General features: G+C 34.3%; 3 protein-coding genes across 8 annotated transcripts in view; 2 read left to right on the forward strand and 1 right to left on the reverse strand.

The window, feature by feature from the left end:
• LOC123524507 (uncharacterized) overlaps positions 1–6,478 on the forward strand; it is a 41,360-nt gene extending 34,882 nt beyond the window's left edge. The window contains exons 1-4 of one of the 2 annotated variants that reach the window (XM_053538813.1): positions 1,202–1,392; positions 1,887–1,994; positions 2,230–2,341; positions 3,531–5,446. In XM_053538813.1, coding sequence (XP_053394788.1) covers positions 1,340–1,392; positions 1,887–1,994; positions 2,230–2,341; positions 3,531–3,848 — 591 coding nt within the window. In that variant the 5' untranslated portion in view covers positions 1,202–1,339 and the 3' untranslated portion in view covers positions 3,849–5,446. Of the gene's footprint in view, positions 1–1,201; positions 1,393–1,886; positions 1,995–2,229; positions 2,342–3,530 lie in introns of those variants that run through there. The other variant, XM_053538814.1, reaches the window with a different exon arrangement.
• A 331-nt stretch (positions 6,479–6,809) lies between these two features.
• On the forward strand, positions 6,810–10,521 carry LOC128555696 (heavy metal-binding protein HIP-like). Its single transcript, XM_053538820.1, has 2 exons — positions 6,810–9,783; positions 10,043–10,521. Exons 1-2 carry the CDS (start codon positions 9,396–9,398, stop codon positions 10,495–10,497), a joined length of 843 nt encoding a protein of 280 aa, XP_053394795.1. The 5' UTR covers positions 6,810–9,395; the 3' UTR covers positions 10,498–10,521.
• Positions 10,522–15,109: 4,588 nt separating this feature from the next.
• The window catches only part of LOC123525711 (ribonucleoprotein PTB-binding 1-like), a 42,769-nt gene continuing 34,514 nt past the window's right edge, over positions 15,110–23,364 (reverse strand). For all 5 annotated transcript variants that reach the window (XM_053538816.1, XM_053538815.1, XM_053538817.1 and 2 more), the window contains one exon: positions 15,110–21,563. In XM_053538816.1, the coding sequence (XP_053394791.1) occupies positions 21,408–21,563 (156 nt within the window). In that variant the 3' untranslated portion in view covers positions 15,110–21,407. The remainder of the gene's footprint in view (positions 21,564–23,364) is intronic.

Raw genomic sequence — 23,364 nt, forward strand, 5'->3', positions numbered from 1 at the left:
CGATTTTTGTTTATTTGTATGTCTGTCTACTTATTAATTAATTAAATATTTTGAACCATACCTCAAAACTTTCTATTTCAAGGTAATTAATTATTTTGAACAAAATTGCATTAAACGTTTCATGGGGTAAGTGTAACCTATGTATATAAGAAAAAATATACGAATTCAAATTGCACTAACCAGTTCTAGTTAAATGACACTACTACATTGTTATTTCATCCGCAAACGTGTCCACTTGATAGTTTTCAAGGCCACATAAACGGAAATAAATGAGACATATCAGGCTAATAATCATTCTGTTGTATGTTACAAAACGTTGACAACCCTGCTGTCACAATATGGAACTTAAATGATATGTAAATGTTGGAATTTCCGACATCTATAAAAAGTAACTAATTGACGCATGCGCATTTTGCAACCATGTTATCATGTTAGAGGATTGATTGATCAACAAATGTCTTTTTATTGAGCTTTTCCAAAATGATTAGAAAGAATTTAGGCTTACTGAAGTTTCATGGTTATATATAAACATTTGGTGTTAGACTTGTTACTTATTGTAATTTGATGGCACAATAATTATTCATTAGTGTGCTGTTATATACATAATAGCACAACATATCCTTGTAAGTGCGATTTTCATAATTTGTGGAGGAGTGAAAATTACTTATTAGGTTGACTTTGTTACTATCTTTTCCTCAAGCGTTTAAATCTGTTTGTTTCTTTTCTTGAGATAAAATGTGTCCTCAGAAAGGTTTAATGCAATTGTATTTGTTAACACAAGCAAGGTGAAAAGGTGTATTATTTACAGGTAAATTCACCAACTAGCGCACTCGTAAGGTCTCCGATACAGACATTTGGGATCAAAAACGAAAATAGAAAAAATTATTGATAAAGATTGCGCAACTCGGTCGAACGGTTGTTTACTACCGTGACAGCTTATCACATGATGTTGATACTCTATTTATAGTTATACATTACAATATTAAGCAATCGTGCAACATCGGGCATTTTCGTATTCCCCGGTAAATACGCCTCGTCAATCTGATTACCTCGGCCTTATGCTACACGTATTTACCGGGGAATACGGAAATGCCCGATGTTGCACGATTGGTCTATTGCGTAGCATAAAGGCCGAGGTAATCAGATTGAATATTAAGGTCAAGTTTAAATTTCTATCCAATCGAAATATTAGATGACTACATTAACCCGCCCATATCTTATTATTATGGTATATAAATAGATGATAAACAAAACTACTGTCACGGATTATATTTAAATAATCGAAGGAAATAAACGTTTATTATATATCGTGTCTTTTACAAAAAAGGCAGCTGTTAAAATGATCCTCGGACGATGTGCCAGAAGTTTTGGAGATTTTAAGATGTGCCGAAGGTAGTATATCTCACTTGTTTGGCAATATAATTAAGCTAATGTGAAAATGAATGCGAGTACTTTGGCCGACAATTATAGTTATTATCAACTTCAAGAAACCCTGTTGATTTTCGAAAAAAATGTTATTGATCAACAAAAATTATTCCTGTAAATGAAAGTATGGTTCATAGTGTTACCCTGAAGTTTTCTTGAAATCATGGCCTTCCATTTCCGATAATATATCAAACCAGGTAAACTACAAAAGTTAATCTTTCTTCAAAGAAATTTATTGTACTAAAGGGATTTATTTATTTGAAGAAAACATATGATAACATCTAGATATATTTACAAAATAAACATAAAATAAATATACGATATCAGATAAAGACAGATCTCACAAATATACTTAAATATATTCTGCAGTGATACATTCGATCAGACACTATTGATAGCTTCTATAAGGCTGATGGTTAGTTATTATGAAATAAATATCAAATAATTCAATCACACTTTAGGGAAAGACCAATGATGGTGACAGAGGCGCTACAGACAGTGGTCTCCAAAGCGATACACGAAGGAAGACTGATCACTGGTATCACAGAGATGGCCGCTGTATTAAAAAGGTTTCATTGGCACGTTCTTATTGCCATAGAAATGACAGTTCTGTTGGCATTTAAGAGCGGGCATTATGACTTCATTATATTCTTCTGTTGATTAAATTTATGTACGAGTAACCAGTATATTAATCTGTAGATTTCAAATATTGAAATGTGAATTGAATATGTGCTATTTTATCGCGACAAGTATACACTAATAAATAATTTCTTTCTTCTCTCATTATCTGTGTTTTTATTTCAGATTTTCTGGTTCGGGTGTGATGTTTTGTATTGTTGAAATTAAAAGTGTTGAAGACTTCCAAATGAAATTGCTTGAAGCATATTGCAGAGAACATCATATAAAATTGATCAAGGTAATCTCTGCGTTCATTGTTTGCTCAGTCATAAAATACAAAATCAAGTTTATATACAAAACAGATTTTAAATTATTGAAAACTAATTTTTTTTAAAAAAACATAATTTTATCTGACGGATTTTGTCAGTGTTTAATTTATAATTTTCTTTCTGACATTTCAAAACTGTATTTGAATGTTCTCTGTAGAATCATATAGGCTAAATAAATAGTTATACGCTACATTTGTGAGTAGCTTTAGTACAGTTACTGGTTTCCGACCAGTTTCCGATAAAAAAATTAGGGTTTTCATTATATTTATTTTTAAATACAAATTGTTTACAAAAATTATCTACAAATCGTTAAATCCTAGTCTTTACTCTTTGCAAGGATGTAAACAATACCAGCCTTATCTGCGCATGCGTCCAAAAACAGGGGCTCCGAAAGGGCAGTGTAATTAACGTTAATTGGTTTATCTACAGTACCAGTTTCCGACAAATGGTTTTGTAAGCAGCTTTAAAATTATTATGACTGAAAATCTTTTATAATTTTGATTTTACATTATGTAATTAACCTTTACTACTTTTTACATAAATCGCACCGGGTGTGGCTATCTTCCGTTCCGTTACGTAACGTACGGTACCGTACAGCACCTGTATAATCATATTATGCAACACTTCAGGCAAGCACCTTTCACATTGTGTATTTGTCTAGCTTATAGACAGTAGTTTATTTGATTACTGTATACAGTGTACTTTGGGTTCATAGGAGTTTTATATCGACTTTAAGTCCTTAAGCTGTGTTAATATATATTTAAAAAAGTAAAAAAAAAGATAAATTTTTTTAGTGCTGAATGGGATTCGAACCCACGACCTCTCACACCGATACCAGTAGCCTTCTGAATACGTAAAGCGTCCCCTCTCTGACTTGACCCCCATATGAGCCGCGCCATGAGAAAACCAACATAGTGGCTTTTCGACCAGCATGGATCCAGACCAGCCTGTGCATACTGTTCGCTTTCAAAGCCTATTGTAATTAGAGATACCGTTAGCGAGCAGCATGGATCCTGACCAGACTGCGCGGATGCGCAGGCTGGTCTGGATCCATGCTGGTCGCAAAGCCACTGTGTTGGTTTTCTCATGGCGCGGCTCCGATATGATATATGTTTTTCTTTTAACTGATTTATGTAACAGTAATGTTAATTTTACCAGGTTGACCATTGTCATAGACTGATCAACTGTGAAAAGTTCTCTGACATTGCCAGTGCTTCAACAGATTCCTACGAGGAAGAATCAGCTCCTGCTACAACTTCTGACAAGGAAGAATCGTGTATGTGCAGACTGACTACCGATGATTTAACAGAATATTCTATACAAGATAAATTAGAAATCACATGTCTGTTACTGACACAACCTACACATTTGACAAGCGAAGAGGTATTTGTGTTATCATTTTATGAAACGTACAGAAATTTTAGAAATGAATACCCTGTACTTAGGATACAAGATTCAGTATACACGTATCAGTGATTATATATGACAGTAAAAGCTGCAAAGCATGTATCCGTGGAAGATTTATACAGATACATTGAATGATTTAAACTACAGTTTCCAGTGGTTTTAGAAGACGCTATTGACCAGGTCAAGCCTTGAAAATTGAAACATTATGATGGTTGTATTTTGTTTTTACATTAAGGCACATTCCCCAAATTTATTAAATTGATAGATATTTATCCTATCTTTTTGTTTTACAACAATTATGAATTTGAAACTACTGTATCAATTTTACTCTTTTGGGTCCAATAACCTTACTTAAAAACTCTCATAGTTTTAAAAGTAGTTTCTCAGTGAATCTTACAAAACGCATCTAAAACTCGTTACTTATGAGGGGTTTTATACATATTATATCGTTTAATATGTGCTGTGATGTTACAGTTTGTACAGTCAAAGAAGTATAAAATACACATCTATTTATTTTTATAGATCTCTGGTACAGTTAAGAGTTCATTGTCATTTGAAATCTATGAAGTAAATAGTAATTGTCATAATACTTCGTTTGTTTTGTTGGAAATCTAAAAACATTTGGCCATTTTGCAAATAGGATTCCCTTAATAATAAGACTAGCCACTAGACTGATAATTACGATATTTCTATGATTTTTTTTCTTTTTTATGTTCATAGAGACAAAAGCCAGTCTATTCTAGAGATTTTCTAAGAGGACTGATGTTAAAATTGTAATATTGGACATAGTATATAGACTGGCTCAGTTCACTAATGAAATCATAATAATGTGAAGAAAAAAAATATCATAGTATAGGAGCTATTCTACTTAATAATCATCTTAAAACATCAACATTTTTTTCAACTGGGTATCATACAGAAAAATAAGTCCATATCATACATACATTGAAAAGGCTTGATGAAATGATTAAAAAGTAGACTTTTCCTTAAATATATGATACATTCATGCATCCTTAAAGGTGTTTCAGGTAGCAGGAAAATGCATCTATTCATGTGCCATATTAAAAAAAATTCGCAATCGGGAGGGGATACCCCCCCCCGAACCCCCCCCAGGTTGGGCCCCCCCCCCCCCCCCCCCCCCCCCCAGCAAACAAATCCTGCACACGGGCCTGTCAAGGTCATCGCCAGGTACCGATTCTATACCCAAGACGGCGACTCGTACAACATGAGGAACATATCGCAAAAGGTGAACCAGAAGCCTTATTGCAGAAGATGTACCAGATGTTTATCTCAGACATACTCCAGACATTTGTATCATTTTAGACACAAACAGAAATTGAAAGTGTCAAATTTCTTATGGTTATGTTTTACTACTTGTCTTTTGAGATAGAAGCAGCAAAACGAATTGTGTGTATTATAACGGTTCAATTTCGAGATGCGTTAGCTAGCCATGTTGCTGTGACACTTCCGCCGCCGTCCAAAAAAACTGCATCGTGGTTATATAAGATTAAGTATTATACATTAGAAAAACGCCTTTAGGAAGAACGACTCTATGATATAGGATTTTTGATATATTAGATATGTGACCACGTTCCGTAGAATGTGCTTATATTTCATCTACATTTTCCATCATCCCAAATAGAAATATATGTAAGATGTTGCATTCACTTACGTTTTCTCTTTCTGTTTTGTGAACTGGTTTTGTTTTCGTAGATATGTGCACTTATGTATCTGATATTTTTCTCAACAGTTACCCACCGTGTAATATCTTGCCATTATCTGAAATTTTACTGAGTGAACGTTTTTTTGAAATTTGGCATATGCTTAGAGTAATATGTTGTTGACAAGATTTTAAATTTCAATGAAATCAAAGTATGCTATCGTAGTATTTTCTCTTTTTATATCATTAAATCATCTTTGAAACGCATTTGCAAACTAGAACTGTCAGCCGTTCGGTAGACTAAATAATTCCCTCGTAATATCGCCTTCATATACGAAATAAAGTCCTTTTTACAAATTTTAAGTCAAAATAGGACCATAGCTCTATAAAATCAGAGGATTATAACAAAAATCGAACCTGGGGACTGTATTTTTACTCGTTTACATGTGTACCATAAATGCATTTATCCATTCAAACCTTATATCGAACAGTTATAAACATTTCATAAATTCTTTCGAAATGATGGACTGTAACTAATAGTGAACTTGACCTGTATTTCATGATCACATCCCGGTGAACTTGAAAATTAAATAAATCCATTCATCTTTTCATGAGTTATCAAACGGACGAATCTCGGGAAGAAAAGGGGTCTTAACTCTGGCAATTATCACTGGACTGTAACATAAATCATGTTCGAGATGGATCTGACCTGTGTGTACTAAAACTGATTTTAATCAATCCCTCCTTCAAGGATGGGGAGCTGATGACTCCGGTATTCCTCCTTCTAGAGACCGGGTGTTACAAGCGGAAAACGTTTTTAGGGTTTGAGGGAAGAAAATGAGGGGGGGGGGGGGGGGGGGGGCAAAATAGTGTCTTTGTCGAGCCCTATCAAAAAAGAGCTTTTAATACCTTCATGATATGTAACTAACCATTTTCTAGAAAACAATCAAACTCTATCCCGTTTTCTAAAAATACTTTAATGTGTATTGTTGTGACTTTCTAAAATTGGGGTGTGGTAATAAAATGAATAAATATTGTATTTTTGTGTGATTCGATATTTTCGAGATTTTGAAATGATACTATAACACCACGTTGATCTTAATGTAGGCCTACATTTAATTTCAAGAACGTACTTTAAGTATTTTTATGATATTGGCAAACTAGCCAATGATAAGGTTCTCTGTTTTGTTTAGACCAAGCAAAATAATTGCTGAATTGGTTTATCCGAGTCTGTCCATGAGAGGTGATGAAAAAACGCCTCTCTCTCTCTCTCTCCCTCTCTCTCTCTCCCCCCCCCCCCCCCCCCCCCCCCCCCCCCCCCCCCCCCCCCCCCCCCCTCCTCTCTCTCTCTCTCTCTCTCTCTCTCTCGATCCCCTAAAACCGGGTTTATCACGAAATAAACATTGAATAGTAACGACGTCACAGAATGTGTCACAGTTACATAATGTACCGTTTTTGTACGTACCTTACGCAATAACAAACTCTTCATTCTTACCTCATTCCATCATGCAGAATAAATGTAACTTTTAATAATTTGTACACTGCATAATGTATAATTATCATTTAAACATGCTTGATGACATGTGTGTATTGTTGTTGGCGTTCATGTTATATTCATGGTCGTATTTGATCACCTACTTAACTTGTAATCAGGCTTTGAATCATCGATTTAACTTTGATATGCAATCATTCTAACGGTTTGATTTCCAGTTAAACAAAGAAGGAAATCAAGCTCTGTATATTATACAGTTATTGACTTATGTTCCTGTCAATGTGTTTTCACGCTGTGTATTAAGAGTGAGGATGCGTGTACACCGTGATGCTGTGTATGTTTGTTAAATGTCTTTGTTGTCTGTCTATACAACCTCCCTGTTCTAGGAACGTTACTATCACTTTTTGATCATTCCGTTTACAATGTCATGTATCAGCTAATGAACCAGCGCGACTATGAGTTCATATACGAGTACATCAGCGCCATTTTTATTTAAAAACCCTCAGGGGAAATTTATAGAGATCTGTAACTTATAAAACCCAAAGATTTCAACATAGGAAATTTTGAATATGGTAATGTACAAGTTTCTTTTCTACAACTGCTTTTTTATTCAAGGTATCTTGTATTGTCATAGCTTTCCTACCACCACCTTTGAAGCATCACAGTGACCTAAAATGATGTTCAATATATATAGATAGTAAAATTTGAAAGATAGTGTCGTAAAACTATTCCATCGAACTCCTGAGCTAACTAACTGGCATCAAATTATACATACAGACATTGCAAAAATGCAACCTTAGACTTTGACGGAAGTTTAAGTGATTTGTATCTTCGATATACCTTTCCTGTTGTTCTTTTGTCCTTGTTTGTTTTTTTTGCTGGTAGAAAGTGGATCAAGAGCCTACATCTATACCCAAACGCAAAAGTGTGTACGTTTCTTTTTATGATAACTATAGTTATATCGGTTATCACGCCTGTCACTGTGTTGAACAATGGCTTTAAATGTTATGTAATGTCCCTATACAAGTGTTGTTTTTTTGTTGTTGTTTTTTTTTTTTTTTTTGCATTATTTGACCGTCTGGACAAATGTGAAATCGGTCAACTAATCTCTCAACACTTTCTTACAACTTCTAGGAGTAAGAAAAACACAAAACGATTTGAATATTTTCAACTTAAACTCGCAATGTCCAGACCCTCGATGCTTAGCAGAGGTGACTCCGTCGATAATGTTCATGGGAATTTAATAGCCACAGAAACACAGAGAGTAAATTTCGTACTAGGTTCCAGCAAACAGGAACATCGATCGTCCCTCGTATAACTAACGTCAGATAAGACCGTCAATTTGAACTGACGCACACCAGGCGTCGTTTCCAAAGTACTACCGTTACAGCGAGCAGTACAGTATTAGCAGGGACACCGTTCTGAAGCGCCACGTCATTGTGTTCGGCCTATCAGACCAAGACGAGCTTACGTTGTTATTGTGGTCGTACGACGTCATTGCGTTGCTCGTTGGCAAAGACGTCATTGGGATAGAATTGTCTTTTCCGATAAGTCATCATGACGGGAGGATGAGGGTATTGCAGACGCATGTGTTGTAGAGAGAAACATGTTTGGCGGAGGCAGTGTTATATAATGGTCTGGGGCGGGATCATGGGAACAGGAAAACTGATCTTATGCCGATGTTAATGGCAATCTTAATGCAGCCGAGTACATTAACCAGGTGTTAAGACCAGTAGCTGTTCCATTCATTAATCAACATGACCCCGCCACATTGATGCACGACAATGTTCGTCCGCATACGACACGGCTAACGCAGCAATGGCGTTAACGTCTTGCCTTGGCCTGCCGTTTCTCCTGACCACAACCCAGTCGAGCATATTTGGGATCCTCTTGGTTGTAGAGTTAGGTCAAGACATGTCGTTAACAATTTGCAGGAGCTACAAAATTCTCTGCAGATCGAACGGAACAACATTCCAGTACACGTCGTATAACGTTACGTCAATTCCATGAGACGCCGTATTGTACAGGTTATCGGACAAACTGGTGGTCATACCCGGTATTGATCAAATAATCACACTAAAAAAAAAACATTTAGAGAGATGCAATACGTGATTATACTCACAATAACACCAATATCACAGTTTGCGTATTTTTCATTTTGACCCTAATTGACACATGTAATCGAATTCTGTGCATCTATAGAAACCGCTACTTTTTTTTTTTTGAAGAAAGATTACTTGATTTGTAGGCAACTGAATAAGCTAAACAGTGGTACCAAACATCGTAATTATAATTTCTATTGTGGATATCAGGCAAACTAAGAAAAACCTCTAAGCACACTTTCTTTTCCGTTTTAGTATATTTATAATGGAATGCAAAACCAATCTTATCACTAAAGAAAAAGAGTATTATCAGCTCACCATTTATTCCTGACTTATTGATAAGGTTTCGGAATACAAGTACAATGCGTCTTGCAAATTTTCTTACTTGTCACATTGTTGTCCTGGTTTGCTTCTGTCTGAAACCTGTTCAGGCAAACAACGAAGCAACTTCTCAGACAAATGAAGCTGACAAATTCGAGGTACTCTTACAACGGATAGAACTTCTGGAACGCAGGAATGACGAAACGGAGAAGAAAATGGAACAAATGCAACACGACTTTACTTTGGAAAAAAGGTCTCTGACAGATCGAATTGCTGAACTGGAAAAGTTAGAAAACTTAAGAAACGGCGATATCGCTCACACTAACGTTCCTGACAGGCGACATGACGTGCCACAAGATGAGGAGAAGTTCAAGGATGAAAGTATTGACCAAGATCCTGGGTTGAAACAAACTCGTATAAACAAGTCAGGTAATAAATTTTCATACTGAATTTAGCTATATAGTTTTGTTATAATTATATTCATGTAGTTTTCTATGAAATAAAGAACACCTAGGACAAAAATCGACAGTTACTTAGGCCTATATGTATTATTTTGTTCTCAAGATGAGACAGGCTTCTAGTTCTCCGCATGCAATACAGAGACAGGGAAAAGACATTTTGCCAGATGTTTATCTTCCCGGACTGACAGTATTTATCTCCATATATTCTATTTATTTTTCATTCGCAGGTTCTGCAAGAGTACGACGTGCTTCTGTTGAGTCAGAGGCAGCTTTCTTTGCCACGATTACACCGCATGACATACAACACTTGGGTGAAAATCAGAACATTGTATTTGATAACGCAGTTACCAACATTGGCAATGCCTATCATACTAACCATGGCATATTCACAGCCCCTGTTGACGGCACGTATGTATTTTGCGCTACTGTTGCTGGGCGCCATTATACAGATGGTAAAGATTACTACGCACATTTTGACGTAAATGGAAAATCAGTTGCTAACTTCATCGCATATCCTAATGAGCAATCAACACAGATGATCATTGTAAACCTTCAATCGGGCGACGACGTGTCTGTAAAAAACAACCGAGCAGACGACCATATTCTTGGGGCAACGTGGACGTCGTTTTCCGGATTCTTACTTTATCAGAATTTCGTTTCCTCAACAAATGTACTCGGCTAATAAACAATAAATAGTTCCCATTGATTTTAACGTTATCTTCGTCAATTATTGACTTCTGTTATTCTGTTAGCTACATGTGTTCGTCTGTTATATCCTAACTAAATCTCGCGACGTCTTGCACCATCGAATGTGATAACATCATCAAATAAAAAAGCATTTTTTTGCCATTCTCCCATGTCTGCTGGTCTATAAAACTATGAATATCACATCTTTGATTCAAAGTTCACAGAGAATAATGTGTTATGTTGATTCGAAAATATGTTTTAATAACCGCCTTTATCATATTGATGGACCTTTGCCACATTCAAGCAACACTATAATATGTTACTTTTCATACATTCTGTAAGCGACTGACTTAAGGAACAAAAGGTCCATTACACAGAGATGTTCCCTATCATAAATAATTGCTTTGGTGTCCTTTGATATGTTTCAGTCATTTCCATTGATGTTGAATTTGATAAGTTGTGTATTAAATGTTTATTTCAATATTTTACTGAAATTGGCGGCCTCATGAGCGGCCTTAAGTTGGCAGCCTAGCGGCCCAGCGGCCTGAAGTCAGCGGCCTAGCATAATCGTGTATTTCTTGTAGAAGAATGCTTTGTATATAAGATAAATATAAAAATAAGTATGAATAAAAACATTAAATCTCAATTAAACATACAAAAGAATGTTGCTTGAAAATTTGAGTGTACACTTACTAAAAAGAAATAAATAAACAGTCATGTATAAAACAAAGCTTTGTTCAATATAAAACACAAAACAGCATTTTTAATTGCCCTGAAAATTTCTGATCCAGCGGCCTGAAGTTAGCGGCCTAGACTATTTTTATACATAAAAGTGCTTAAAAACAGTGAAAAATGTTCAATCAAATCAAAACAGAGCAGTTTATGCTTAATTGAGATTTAAAGTTTTTATTCATACTTATTTTTATATTTATCTTATCATACAAAGCATTCTGCTACAAGAAATACACGATTATGCCAGGCTGCTAGGCCGTTAGGCCGCCAACTTCAGTATTATTTCAATTTGTGTTTTACGCTCCCGTTTGACAGCTGTTGAAATATCCAACAGGCAAGTTCAAAACGTCTTACATTTTTAAAGGTTTATCTTAAAAAGAAAACAATCAAGGCTTTCTTGAGGTTTATCATCTTACTAACCTGGTTCATCGTTCAGATGCTTAGATATTAAAACCACGAAAGCGTTAATTCCTGCGCATCTGAATTCTGAACAGTGACAAATCTGGCGATAAACCACTCAAAGGCCTTGATTATTAGTTTAAAGAAATACCTGGTGTAAAGTACTTCATGGAGAAAATTCGTAACATATTTTGCACATTTTCTTGTATTTTGATATTGTGATAACGTTACTTTTAACTAAGTATATGTTTTCTGAAGTGCGTCTTGATTTGAATTCATCACCATTCCATGCATGTAAGCTAACCTACTGACAATTTTAAACAACAAGAGCTGTTGGAGGACAGCAACACTCGACTATTCAACAGCCTTGTCAATTGAATGAATACAAAAGATGAAAAAGAGGCATAATTTTGTAAAATGCAAAGTAGAGGTATTGAACCTCTGTACTGCATGTCATATCATGACAGTGAACAAGTGTGTGAAGTTTCAATCCTTTCCAATTTGTGGATACTGAGATACCAGCTTACATACAAAAACTTAACCAAAAACTGCTAAGTCGAAAAAGGGGCATACTTTTGTAAAAATGCAAAGTAGAGTTATGGGACCTTCACAGTGCATGTTAGATCATGCCAGTGAACAAGTGTGTGAAGTTTCAATCCATTCCAATTAGTGGATACTGAGATATCAGATTACATACAAAAATTTAACCAAAAACTGCTAAGTCGAAAAAGGTGCATAATTTTGAAAAAAAAAGAGTAGAGTTATGGGACTTGCTTAGTGCATGTCAGATCATGACAGTGAACAAGTATGTGAAGTTTCAATCCATTCCCATTAGTAAGTACTGAGATACCAGCTTACATACAAAACCTTAACCAAAAATTTCTATGTCGAAAAAGGGGCATAATTTTGTAAAAAAGCAAAATAGAGTTATGGAACCTGTGCAATGTAGGCCAGTTTATCACAGTGAATAAGTGTGTGAAGTTTCAATTCATTCCCACAAGTGGTTACTGAGATACCAGCTTACATACAAAACCTTAACCAAAAATTTCTAAGTCGAAAAAGGGGCATAATTTTGTAAAAAAGCAAAATAGAGTTATGGAACCTGTGTAGTGTAAGTCAGTTTATCACAGTGAATAAGTGTGTGAAGTTTCAATCCATTCCCACAAGTGGTTAATGAGATACCAGCTTACAAACAAAACCTTAACCAAATCGGGACGCTGATGCGGACGCCGACGCCGACGCATGGGCGAGTCCAATAGCTCTACTATTCTATGAATAGTCAAGCTAAAAATGTGACACATATAAATGCACAAACATAGTCAACACTTACATATTTTCTTCGTATACACACTAGTTAACTGGAGATCCCGAAGCCCAAAGGACAAATAACCCCGTTGGAAAAAGTAACCTAGATGTAAATGGTTAGGTTGATTGTTTCGTTTATTTCTATTGATAGGTCAATCCTTGCATACCAACTTGACAGTTTTGTTAAGGAATAGAGATGGCTTACATTTACAACTTCTTGTCTGAAAATGAACGAAATGATTTGAGAAATCCCTAACAATTTTTCAGTCTTACAAAATCGAACAAAATCCAAACTTTTACACAAATATTTTGTCTTTGAACAATCTGGGAACAATTTAACCATTTGGTTTATCAGGTGTATCTTTTCAGAGCATTTAGAATTAATTTTTAGAATTATGAAATAATATATAGCAGAACCATGTTTTAACATATCGAAACAAAATGGTGAGATTATATGCTTGCGGAATATCTTAACGCGGGCGTAGCATGAGTGAATTATATATACGGCGTATATACGATATGTTAAAACATGGTCCTGCTAAATGTTATTTGATTCTAATATGTCTTTTATGTAAACAAGTAGGTGAAAATATACCCCTTGTGAAATTATTCCGCAAGCGTATAACCTCATTGTATTGTTTCGATATGTTAAAGATTTCCAATGGCTATCTTTCACTTAAATATTTTATATTTAGATATTAACCTCAAATGAAGAAAACCTTCATCAAATATATTTAACTTTAATAAATATATAAATTAATTATATATGTAGAGCTACATTCATAATAAATTGTCATACAGTAACAGTCGTTCAATAATTTCGGCTTTTTAGTGATAGTACATTTGATTTTCTTGGTTAAATTTTTTGTTTAGGTTCACTTTTTCCCAAAAACTGTTAGAGCTACAGCTTTGAAACTTTGTACAGGTCTTGTTTATCATCATTAGATGAGTAAATAGACCAAGAACCATAACTCAAACATGCATTTTGTCAGAATTATGGCTGTTTATGTACTTAGAAAATCTGAATTTCTTGGTTATATTTTTTGTTTAGGTCAATTTATTTGAATACTATATGAACAATAACTTTGAAACTTTGAAGACTTATTTAGGCAAGTACGTAGGCCAAATGCCTAATGATTTTATCAGAATTATGGGCCTTTTTAACTTAGAAAATCAGTATTTCTTGGTAGCTTTTTGTTAAGTTCACTTTTCTTGAATATTTACTATAGCTTTGAAACTTCATATATTTTTTGTCATCAGTTAAGATGAGTAAGAAGGCCAAGAACCACAACTCTTTTCTTGCATATTGCCCAGCACGAGCGATGGGAGTTTTATGCCAGGATGTTTCAGACCAAGTTTGATGAAATTCTCACTAGTTTTTTATTGTAAGTATGTTTAAAGTTTTTATCATAGGCATACAGACACTAAATAGAAAAATGGCGCAAAAAAAAATGGTAGTCGCATAATGGCGGATACAAATAGTCCTCAGTTCTTTTGCTCTGTAGAGCTATTTTCCTTATTTTCTTTGCAGTTTTTTTTGCTAAAATCACATGACAGATCTATGCTTGACATGTAGGTAGCATTTTCATAATGAAATAACAACATGACAAAATTTTTCATGGAAACTTAGATCATACACCACCAGTATAATTTGGGGTCTCATTTTTTAGCTGATTTTGCAGTTTGTGGGTTTGACTGAAATTATTTTTCTTGCATCAAACATGACCCCCACTTTTCTTTTGATTTTTAGTTAGCACTGACAATATTCTTCAAGAAAATGTAAGTTACAGACATTTAAAATGGGTCCTGATGTGTGCTGCGGTCATTGGAAATAGGTCAATTTTATATAGAATAAAGAACAACAGCTATTTAGTGTGTTATAACCTCATACTTTAACTCAAGTGGCCCATACAGAGCTTGTGACCAATTCTGGTATAATTCTGACTAGTAGTTTCAGAGGAATTTGTTGAAATTTTTTCTACATTCAGTTGTGGCATCCACAGGAGTTGTGTATAACCATGTAAACAAACTTGACAGGATGCTACTGATCAAGTTTATTGCAATTCTCAAAAGTTATTGCAGAGATGTTTCAATAAATTGTGAACGATGGCCTCCTGACCATCCACCTATACTAACAGTCTACTCTGAACCTGAATAAATAACAAGAACAATCATATCAAATAAATGTATTTCAGCTGTATAGCTAACATGTTTTATACTGGAGATGTTTAACTAAATGCCTTAAACAACAACAAAATATTTCTTAATAAAACTATTTTAAATATAGAATATCTGGCACAAACATGAGCAAAGTCTGACAGTAGGCCATAATTTCAAGCAGGCTGATAAAACATCTATCTTTTACAAACAACTAAAAACACAATAATTACTGGTCAAAGACATGAGCTTTCTTAAATCCATACATTTCTGGAAGATTTTGTAACTTTTCTTAATCCTTTTCCAATCAGTACCCAGCTGAATATCTACTGTCATTATGACACACTGCTAGCAGAACAGTCTCTTGGCTGAGATTTTCATAGTATAATGGTAAGAGTTCTCCTAAAACACAGTGCGTACAAAAAACTTGAATATACCTACACAGAATGAGAGACGAAGATACATTCTTACAGATGATGGCATCTGCAATGATCTCAGCTGGGTATCATGTATAATTTGGCATTAACTAATTCAGTCATTGACACTTACTCGATATTCACATAATTTGCTCTTGGTTGTTTATTCAATTAAACACAGTATTATAGATACATTTACTAATTATCTTTGAATAATTAATACTTTATCCAATTTTAGAAAATTTCTATGTCCATTCTCTACAAGAGCATATATATAAATAAAATTTTCATTACTTTACACTAATTGATTACAAATTTTAGTATATTTTTGTGTTTACAAAATGTTTAAAAATGCAACAAGGTAAAATACATTACATTTCAATTTAAAAGCTCTACATTTTGTTTTATTTCATTATCAAATGCCGAGATATTGCCAGCAATTTTACAAATAACTATTAAACAGGAAAACACAATACAGTTACAACAGAAAAAGATGACTTATTACATCTTATAGTTGTTTCTATATTTGAGTCATTTCAAATGCTTAGACTTTTGCACAGCGATCACCCAGTGATACATGTTCGTTTCTGCAGCAGTTTTGTTAAAGTATGTATTAAAGTCATACCAAAATATTTACATTAACTTCCTTTGAAATCATGTCCACTTTCATATGTAAAATCCTCTAAACTTTGCCGTCATAATATATATTTCATATATTTTTAACTGTTGCAAGTCACCAAGATGGCTGTTAATATCTAAGTTGTTTTCAGTTTACCATAGATATTTTTCAACGCTCAAACATTCATCTTGCAAAGAACACAGAATTTCAACGCTGGAATCCCTATGTGGAATTTTATGAATATCATCTCAATAAAAATCCTCTAAATTCACTAGCACTATCCACAATTTTGAATCCCACACATTTCATTGTATTCCTTATATTTCTGTATCAATGTTAGTTTTTTTAAAACAGGATCTTCATTTAGTATTGCAAGGAAAATTCCGTTTAAACCACTGAAATGTGATAATAAAAATCGCAAAATAATTAAAAATAACATCTATCCGTTCGAGAGGAACGTTCTTTTAAGATAGGGCTGGATTTGCCAGTTTGCTCGTTAAGTGATATGCAGAGTTTGGGGTGTTTTTTGACTGGAAAAGGATTAAGCCGTTGCAATGGTTCCACTCTTAGGTGACAACTTGTAATCAGTATATGGTAAGCATGTTTCTACAACAATTTAAGATATGATTAGGAACAACTCTAAATTCAGTGTACTTGATAACTAATTACTCCTGGCTCAAAGAAATCTTTTTTACATGAAAGAAGGAAGTTAAATTCAAGTTTATATAACTCAAATATATCTTAGAAATGTAAAAAGGGATTATCATATTTTAACATAGTTACAACCAATTTGTCCCCAGTCCTAAAATTTCAACCTAAAGAATAAACATGTCAAGGTACAATATTCACCAATGAAAACACAGGGTTTCCACTCTTCTGTGGCAACACAATTCAAGAACTTTTCAAGGATAATTTATTAAAATACATATAAACTAGCAGAAATAACTAATAAAGGTTTTTTGTTCCTAATGGTTAGCCAGACTCTATTTCTCTAAAAATGAAATAACCATTACCCTTTCTTTCTGCTGGGAATTTTCATTGGAGTTTAGAAGATAAATCTAGTCAAGTCTGGAATTATTCTCACTTTAGTTATTCAAAAATGACAATATCAATAGGAAATTATGTCAGTAAATTTTAATTTACATTTGTTTACAGTATCACATGCATTTACTTAGTTATGTATACTCAATAATTAATTCTATTTGCTTCCGATTCTTTGTTAAAAATGCAGTACAGTTTTTACATAGTAATTTCAGAAAAGGAAAAACAAATCCAGTAAAATAAAGACTATCTCAGCCAGTATATATGATTTGGGAAAAATGACCCACGGAGACTTGGGAAAGCGAACCTTAGCAATGCTGAAAAACCTTCACTGATGGAAGACCATTTCTGACTTTTCCCCAGTTTTATGCTCTCTACAAAATTCAAGGACTTTTCAGACCTTGAAATATAATTTTAAAAATCAAGGAATTTTCCAAATTTCCCTGTAGCATGGAGACCCTAAAACACCGAATTCGCTAAATCTAGAAAAGGCTTTTCCCTCTGTTTTATTTTAAAGCTAGCAATTTCTTAATGATCAATAAACATTAAGAAAATGCAAGACAAAGATACACAAAATATCATCCTAATTTTGACAATAATATGGCAACCAACTACAACTGGTAAACAAGAGCTGTCGGAGGACAGCAACGCTCGACTATTCAACAGCCTTGTCAATTGAATGAATACAAGTTGAAAAAGGGGCATAATTTTGTAAAATGCAAAGTAGAGGTATTGAACCTCTGTACTGCATGTCATATCATGACAGTGAACAAGTGTGTGAAGTTTCAATCCTTTCCAATTTGTGGATACTGAGATACCAGCTTACATACAAAAACTTAACAAAAAAGTGCTAAGTCAAAGGGGCATAATTTTGTAAAAATGCCAAGTAGAGTTATGGGACCTTCACAGTGCATGTTAGATCATGACAGTGAACAAGTGTGTGAAGTTTCAATCCATTCCAATTAGTGGATACTGAGATATCAGATTACATACAAAAATTTAACCAAAAACTGCTAAGTCGAAAAAGGGGCATAATTTTGAAAAAAAAGAGAGTAAAGTTATGAGACTTGCTTAGTGCATGTCAAATCATGATAGTGAACAAGTATGTGAAGTTTCAATCCATTCCCATCAGTAACTACTGAGATACCAGCTTAGATACAAAACCTTAACCAAAAATTTCTAAGTCGAAAAAGGGGCATAATTTTGTAAAAAAGCAAAATAGAGTTATGGAACCTGTGCAATGTAGATCAGTTCATCACAGTGAATAAGTGTGTGAAGTTTCAATCCATTCCCACAAGTGGTTACTGAGTTACCAGCTTACATACAAAACCTTAACCAAAAATTTCTAAGTCGAAAAAGGGGCATAATTTTGTAAAAAAGCAAAATAGAGTTATGGAACCTGTGTAGTGTAAGTCAGTTTGTCACAGTCAATAAGTGTGTGAAGTTTCAATCCATTCCCACAAGTGGTTACTGAGATACCAGCTTACATACAAAACCTTAACCAAAATCAGGACGCGGACGCGACGCAGACGCCGACGCCGACGCATGGGCGAGTGCAATAGCTCACTATTCTATGAATAGTCGAGCTAAAAATAAACAAGCTTACAATATATAACAAGATTTCTAGGAAAATATATTTCAAATCTTAGCACAAATATTTCAAGGAAAAAACAGATCAAAAATACCCACTTGTTCTTACCATTACACTCAATTAACAAAAGCTGTCCACAGGACTGCCTGTTTGACTATTTGAGAATTTCAATATTCAGCAAGGGTCAACAATCTCATAAAGGTCAGGCAAGACTTACCAAACCAATTTATTAAATTTTATTTTATCATTTATCTAGCTTCTATTTTAAATTTTATTATGACAATGGTAACAGCCTGTATGCAAACTTTGACACAATTTTCTAAGTCAAATAAGTGCCAAAATTTAAATTAATTTTTACCAAGAGTTAGTTCTTTTAGTTACATAAGTACATTTGACAAGAAGGATACTTTATGTAACTTTCAATCCAATATTATGTAGCCGTGTTGCTATAGCTTGACAGAAAGTTAACAAAATTTTTACCCAAAACTTTTACAATGTGCCATATTTCAATTAAATTCAACCAAGAGTTATCTAACTTGTTACTGTAGTAGATCTGATGAGTAGGATGTCTTGTGTGAACTTTCAATTAAGTATACAAACTAGTTCCTGTGATATGACCTTTCACGCACAACTTTAAACAAGGTGTGACACTTAAACTAAAACAACAATTGGGTAAGTAGTTCTAATAGCTCACACTATTTGTCTGTAGTCGGTTCAAAAGCTCACATGAGCTTATGTTGTACTTGTTTGCTATCTTGCCGACTTTATATAAATCTTATCTTATCTTATCTTATTTCTTGAAAAGTAAAGCTAGAATTAGCTATTAAACATTTAGCGGCGTTTAATGCATTTACTAGCCCTTGCATGATAATAAATTGAGCCGCGCCATGAGAAAACCAACATAGTGGCTTTGAGACCATCCGCGCAGACTGGTCAGGATCCATGCTGTTCGCTTTCAAAGTCTATTGCAATTAGAGAAACTGTTAGCGAACAGTATGGATTCTGACCAGACTGCGCGGATGAGTAGGCTGGTCTGGATCCATGCTGGTCGCAAAGCCACTATGTTGGTTTTCCCATGGCACGGCTCAATTATGTGTAAAGCGCTACTGATGTATCAAAGGAATATCTGATTCAGAAATATTCAATTTATACCAGTACATAAATAACATTGGTATTTTTTCATGGAAGCTAATTTGATATAAAATGAAAACATACTATGTTTCAACAAGCAATAAATCTTAACAGTATCAAAAACAAAGAATTTCCAAATAAAATCAACTTACAGTCTAACCTGTCTTAAGCAGCCAGCCAAGGGAAGCAGACAATTTGGCCGCTAAAGCCAGGTGACCGCTGACCGGAGGTGCAGCCAGTATATGTATTTTTCAGACTTCTGACCAGTCTATAGCCTTTAGGTCCGTTTCTTTTTGGGTTTTCCATTATTATTTTACCAGGATACAATGACGTGCATTTGCCTTCGCAACACAAATGGTCTTCTTAGCAATCTAAAACTCCGGCGTGTTTTTTTTTACTACAAAAATTGTTACAGACAATTTTCCAACTTCAAAACAAGTTTGTTTACAATTTTCGCCATTTTGGTAAGGGAAGCTACTCTTGGTGCTTATTGTCTACGCTAAATCTAAGATTAACGTTACGTTCCGTAAAAGATAGAGTGGTTTATATTTTTTTCCAAACACAATTAATTTCGTATAAATTTAATAGTATTTTGATGACAGAAGTATAAAAAAATCACAAATATTATGCAACTAACTAGTTATCGAGTATTATCTTTAACCGAGGTCAAACTGTGAACAACAAAATTGACACGAGGTGACACGCTAATTACCGGTAATTACTGGCCATTTGATCATAACAAAAGAGGATTACACCTTTGGTTATCAGTTTTAACTGAGAAGTTCATGTCATTTTGTCGTTCTTGTGGTGAAGTCCCGCGAAACTTAGCAACCACGTGCTTCTCAAAATCGGGTATCTTCGGCGATTATTGCCTAAAAATAATTGGTTTTGGAAGAAAAATGGCCGCTGAAAGGGGTCAGATACGGCGGTCGGGAGGCAATTTCGGAGGCCGCTGGCCGCGGACGGCCGCTGAATAAAGTGATAAAATAGAGGAAAATCCGTCGGGGGCGTCATAAAATGGCCGCTGAACGGAGGTGACCGCTAATCGGAGGTGACCGTTAGTACAGGTTAGACTGTAATTATAAATTGCTGACAGAAAAACAAAGAAAATGTCTTAGTAATGTGAAATGTATCTACTACTCTAAAATTTAGGATGTTTGTGAAATTCTGCTATACCCTCTTTACATGATACTAGAAACAATACAAAAACCGCAAATAATAAAGTCTGGCAAGATCAGACATTTAAGCACAATCACTGTCCACAACATGCGCTGGTATCCGATAATCATCAGAATACATGGACAATTTCAGCAACAACTCAAATCCTATACAGGAAGCCTTTACTTAATCTCAACTTAGGTAAATATCTGCAATATTTCACGCACATATTTTAACAGTTTCTCAAATATTTATCATTTACACTTTAAGCTTTCCTTCACTCTGGGTTTCAAACACATGTAATATCAGAGGGAATCTTCTAGGAATATCCCAACAAATATACACCAGTCTGAAAGCTAAAACCTTCCAGTCAATTTTTGTCGTTTAGTGTATGTATCAGCATAATGCCCGCCAAGCCCCTGTGAATGTTGACCTATATAATCTCCTTCTGGACTTGGCTCCGGTGATGGTAATATATGAGAAAATGGTCTTTTCTGACCTTGTGGAGTGGCCTGAAAATATACAAATTGTCTTCCATGATTTTACAAGGCTGAAAGTTTATTCTGTAACTAAGTAAATCTAGTAATGTTTGTGTAATCTGATATTAGAAATAACAATATTATCCGTCATTTTACTCTTCAACATTTTCCCTGAAATAAAATTCCTCCTTGACTATGTATGCACTCTTATGAAAAAGACTTTAAGTCTAATTGAATTTCTTTCTTGTAATATTTGTTTTTAAATAAGCATTAACAGTCTTGCAAAATAACAAATTAAGATCACTTTTTCTTGCATTCCAGACAGCATTTGTCAAAATTTATGAATGAATGCATAAATTCGTATGCTACTATAAAAAGTACTGCTTAAATTAAAAGAAAAGCATTTGTTTTATTTCTTTTCTCCTTCGAACTGAAGAATACGGTATGCAAGAAAAAGAATCCATCACTAGCTGAAGGTGTGGATGGAAATATCTGGCTCGAGGGTAAGTTTGTGCAGTAACTCGGCAGAGCCTTGTTACTGAATAAATATTTCCTTCAACTTGTGAAAGATGCTTATAATATGTGTAGCTCCTGCTTCCATGGTAATGTATACCCCTATCCCATTTTTTTAAGCTTATATGCAAGTTTGAACATTTAATATGAGTTTTCTGACAACTTCATCACCATTTTCCTTATGACTGAAAAGGAAAATCAGAGTTAAGATATGAACAGAATATTAAAGTCTCAACATTGTACCCTATTGTATCTCAAAGATTGTAGTAACCATGGCAACAAAAATGTTAAAAATATCTTATATCATACATTTTTTCATATTTTTTTTTTAAATCACTGAATACCTTTTTTCCAATTTCATGGACAATTTTTGCCTAATGATTGTATTTGGTTGTTAGGTTAAACATTACATCAACATAAATATAGGTTGTTTGACAACTCTGCAAAATCTGTTTCTGCCTTGACATGCATACATCTAAATTTTAAAGAACACAAGAGCATGAAATTCCAGGCTTTTGACCAAAACAGCTATTTCAAAGGATATGACTCTGTGGATTTCAACTTAATGGGAGTTTTATTTGTTCCTTAAAGCCCCAACTTTTACTACCCTGGCAGTAAGTTTTGTAGGAGGAGCCTATCAAATAACAACGCTACTCTAGGCTGTCTGTTAGCTAAAAATAGCTCACTTTAAATGATTCACAGGCAAATGTAAACAATGGTCAGTTGAAGAAGAAATTTGAACTAGTTTGCATGTTTTGATGGTAAAAAACTGTTATTATCCATATTGTACATCCATATCAGTATCAATCCTATGAAAAATTGAGTCAAGACTAGCATTCCTGATTTTTAATCTTGTTTATGTAAATTTAACAATGAAACTCAAAATCAAACATTCATTTAACTAAAATTCTGTCATTGCTGGCTGGTCCATTAATTGAGATAATCTAGCAATAAATGTAGAAATAATAAACTTTAAGTCTGGGATGCAGAACAATACACACAAATTAGCAAGTGCTGCTGTGATAAGGACTAATAAAAATGATAAGCTATTTGAAATTATATTTATCACTGTATGTCTGTAATTAGTAGTTCCATATTTCTTTAAAACATTTTTATGATATGACATATAAAAATATAACTGTAGAAATGACTATGATATGCTATTTGGTTTAAAAATTCAAAATTACTTTCTGGAGAAGTTTTGCAATGCACTCTAGCTAGGTGTTAATTCCATTGATAGGAAGCCTTCTGATGATCAGGTTTGTTGATAAAATTAACCACGTGGGAATTGTTTACATTCTCTGTTCCTCTAGGGTTCATG

This window comes from Mercenaria mercenaria, chromosome 3 (assembly GCF_021730395.1).
Source record: "Mercenaria mercenaria strain notata chromosome 3, MADL_Memer_1, whole genome shotgun sequence".
NCBI lineage: Eukaryota > Metazoa > Mollusca > Bivalvia > Venerida > Veneridae > Mercenaria > Mercenaria mercenaria.

Excerpts from the sequence above, each read along its gene's own strand:
- LOC128555696 (XM_053538820.1), top strand. The coding sequence starts at position 9,396 with ATGCGTCTTGCAAATTTTCTTACTTGTCACATTGTTGTCCTGGTTTGC. Across the intron at positions 9,784-10,042 it reads AACTCGTATAAACAAGTCAG|GTTCTGCAAGAGTACGACGT; the intron begins GTAATAAATTTT and ends TTTCATTCGCAG.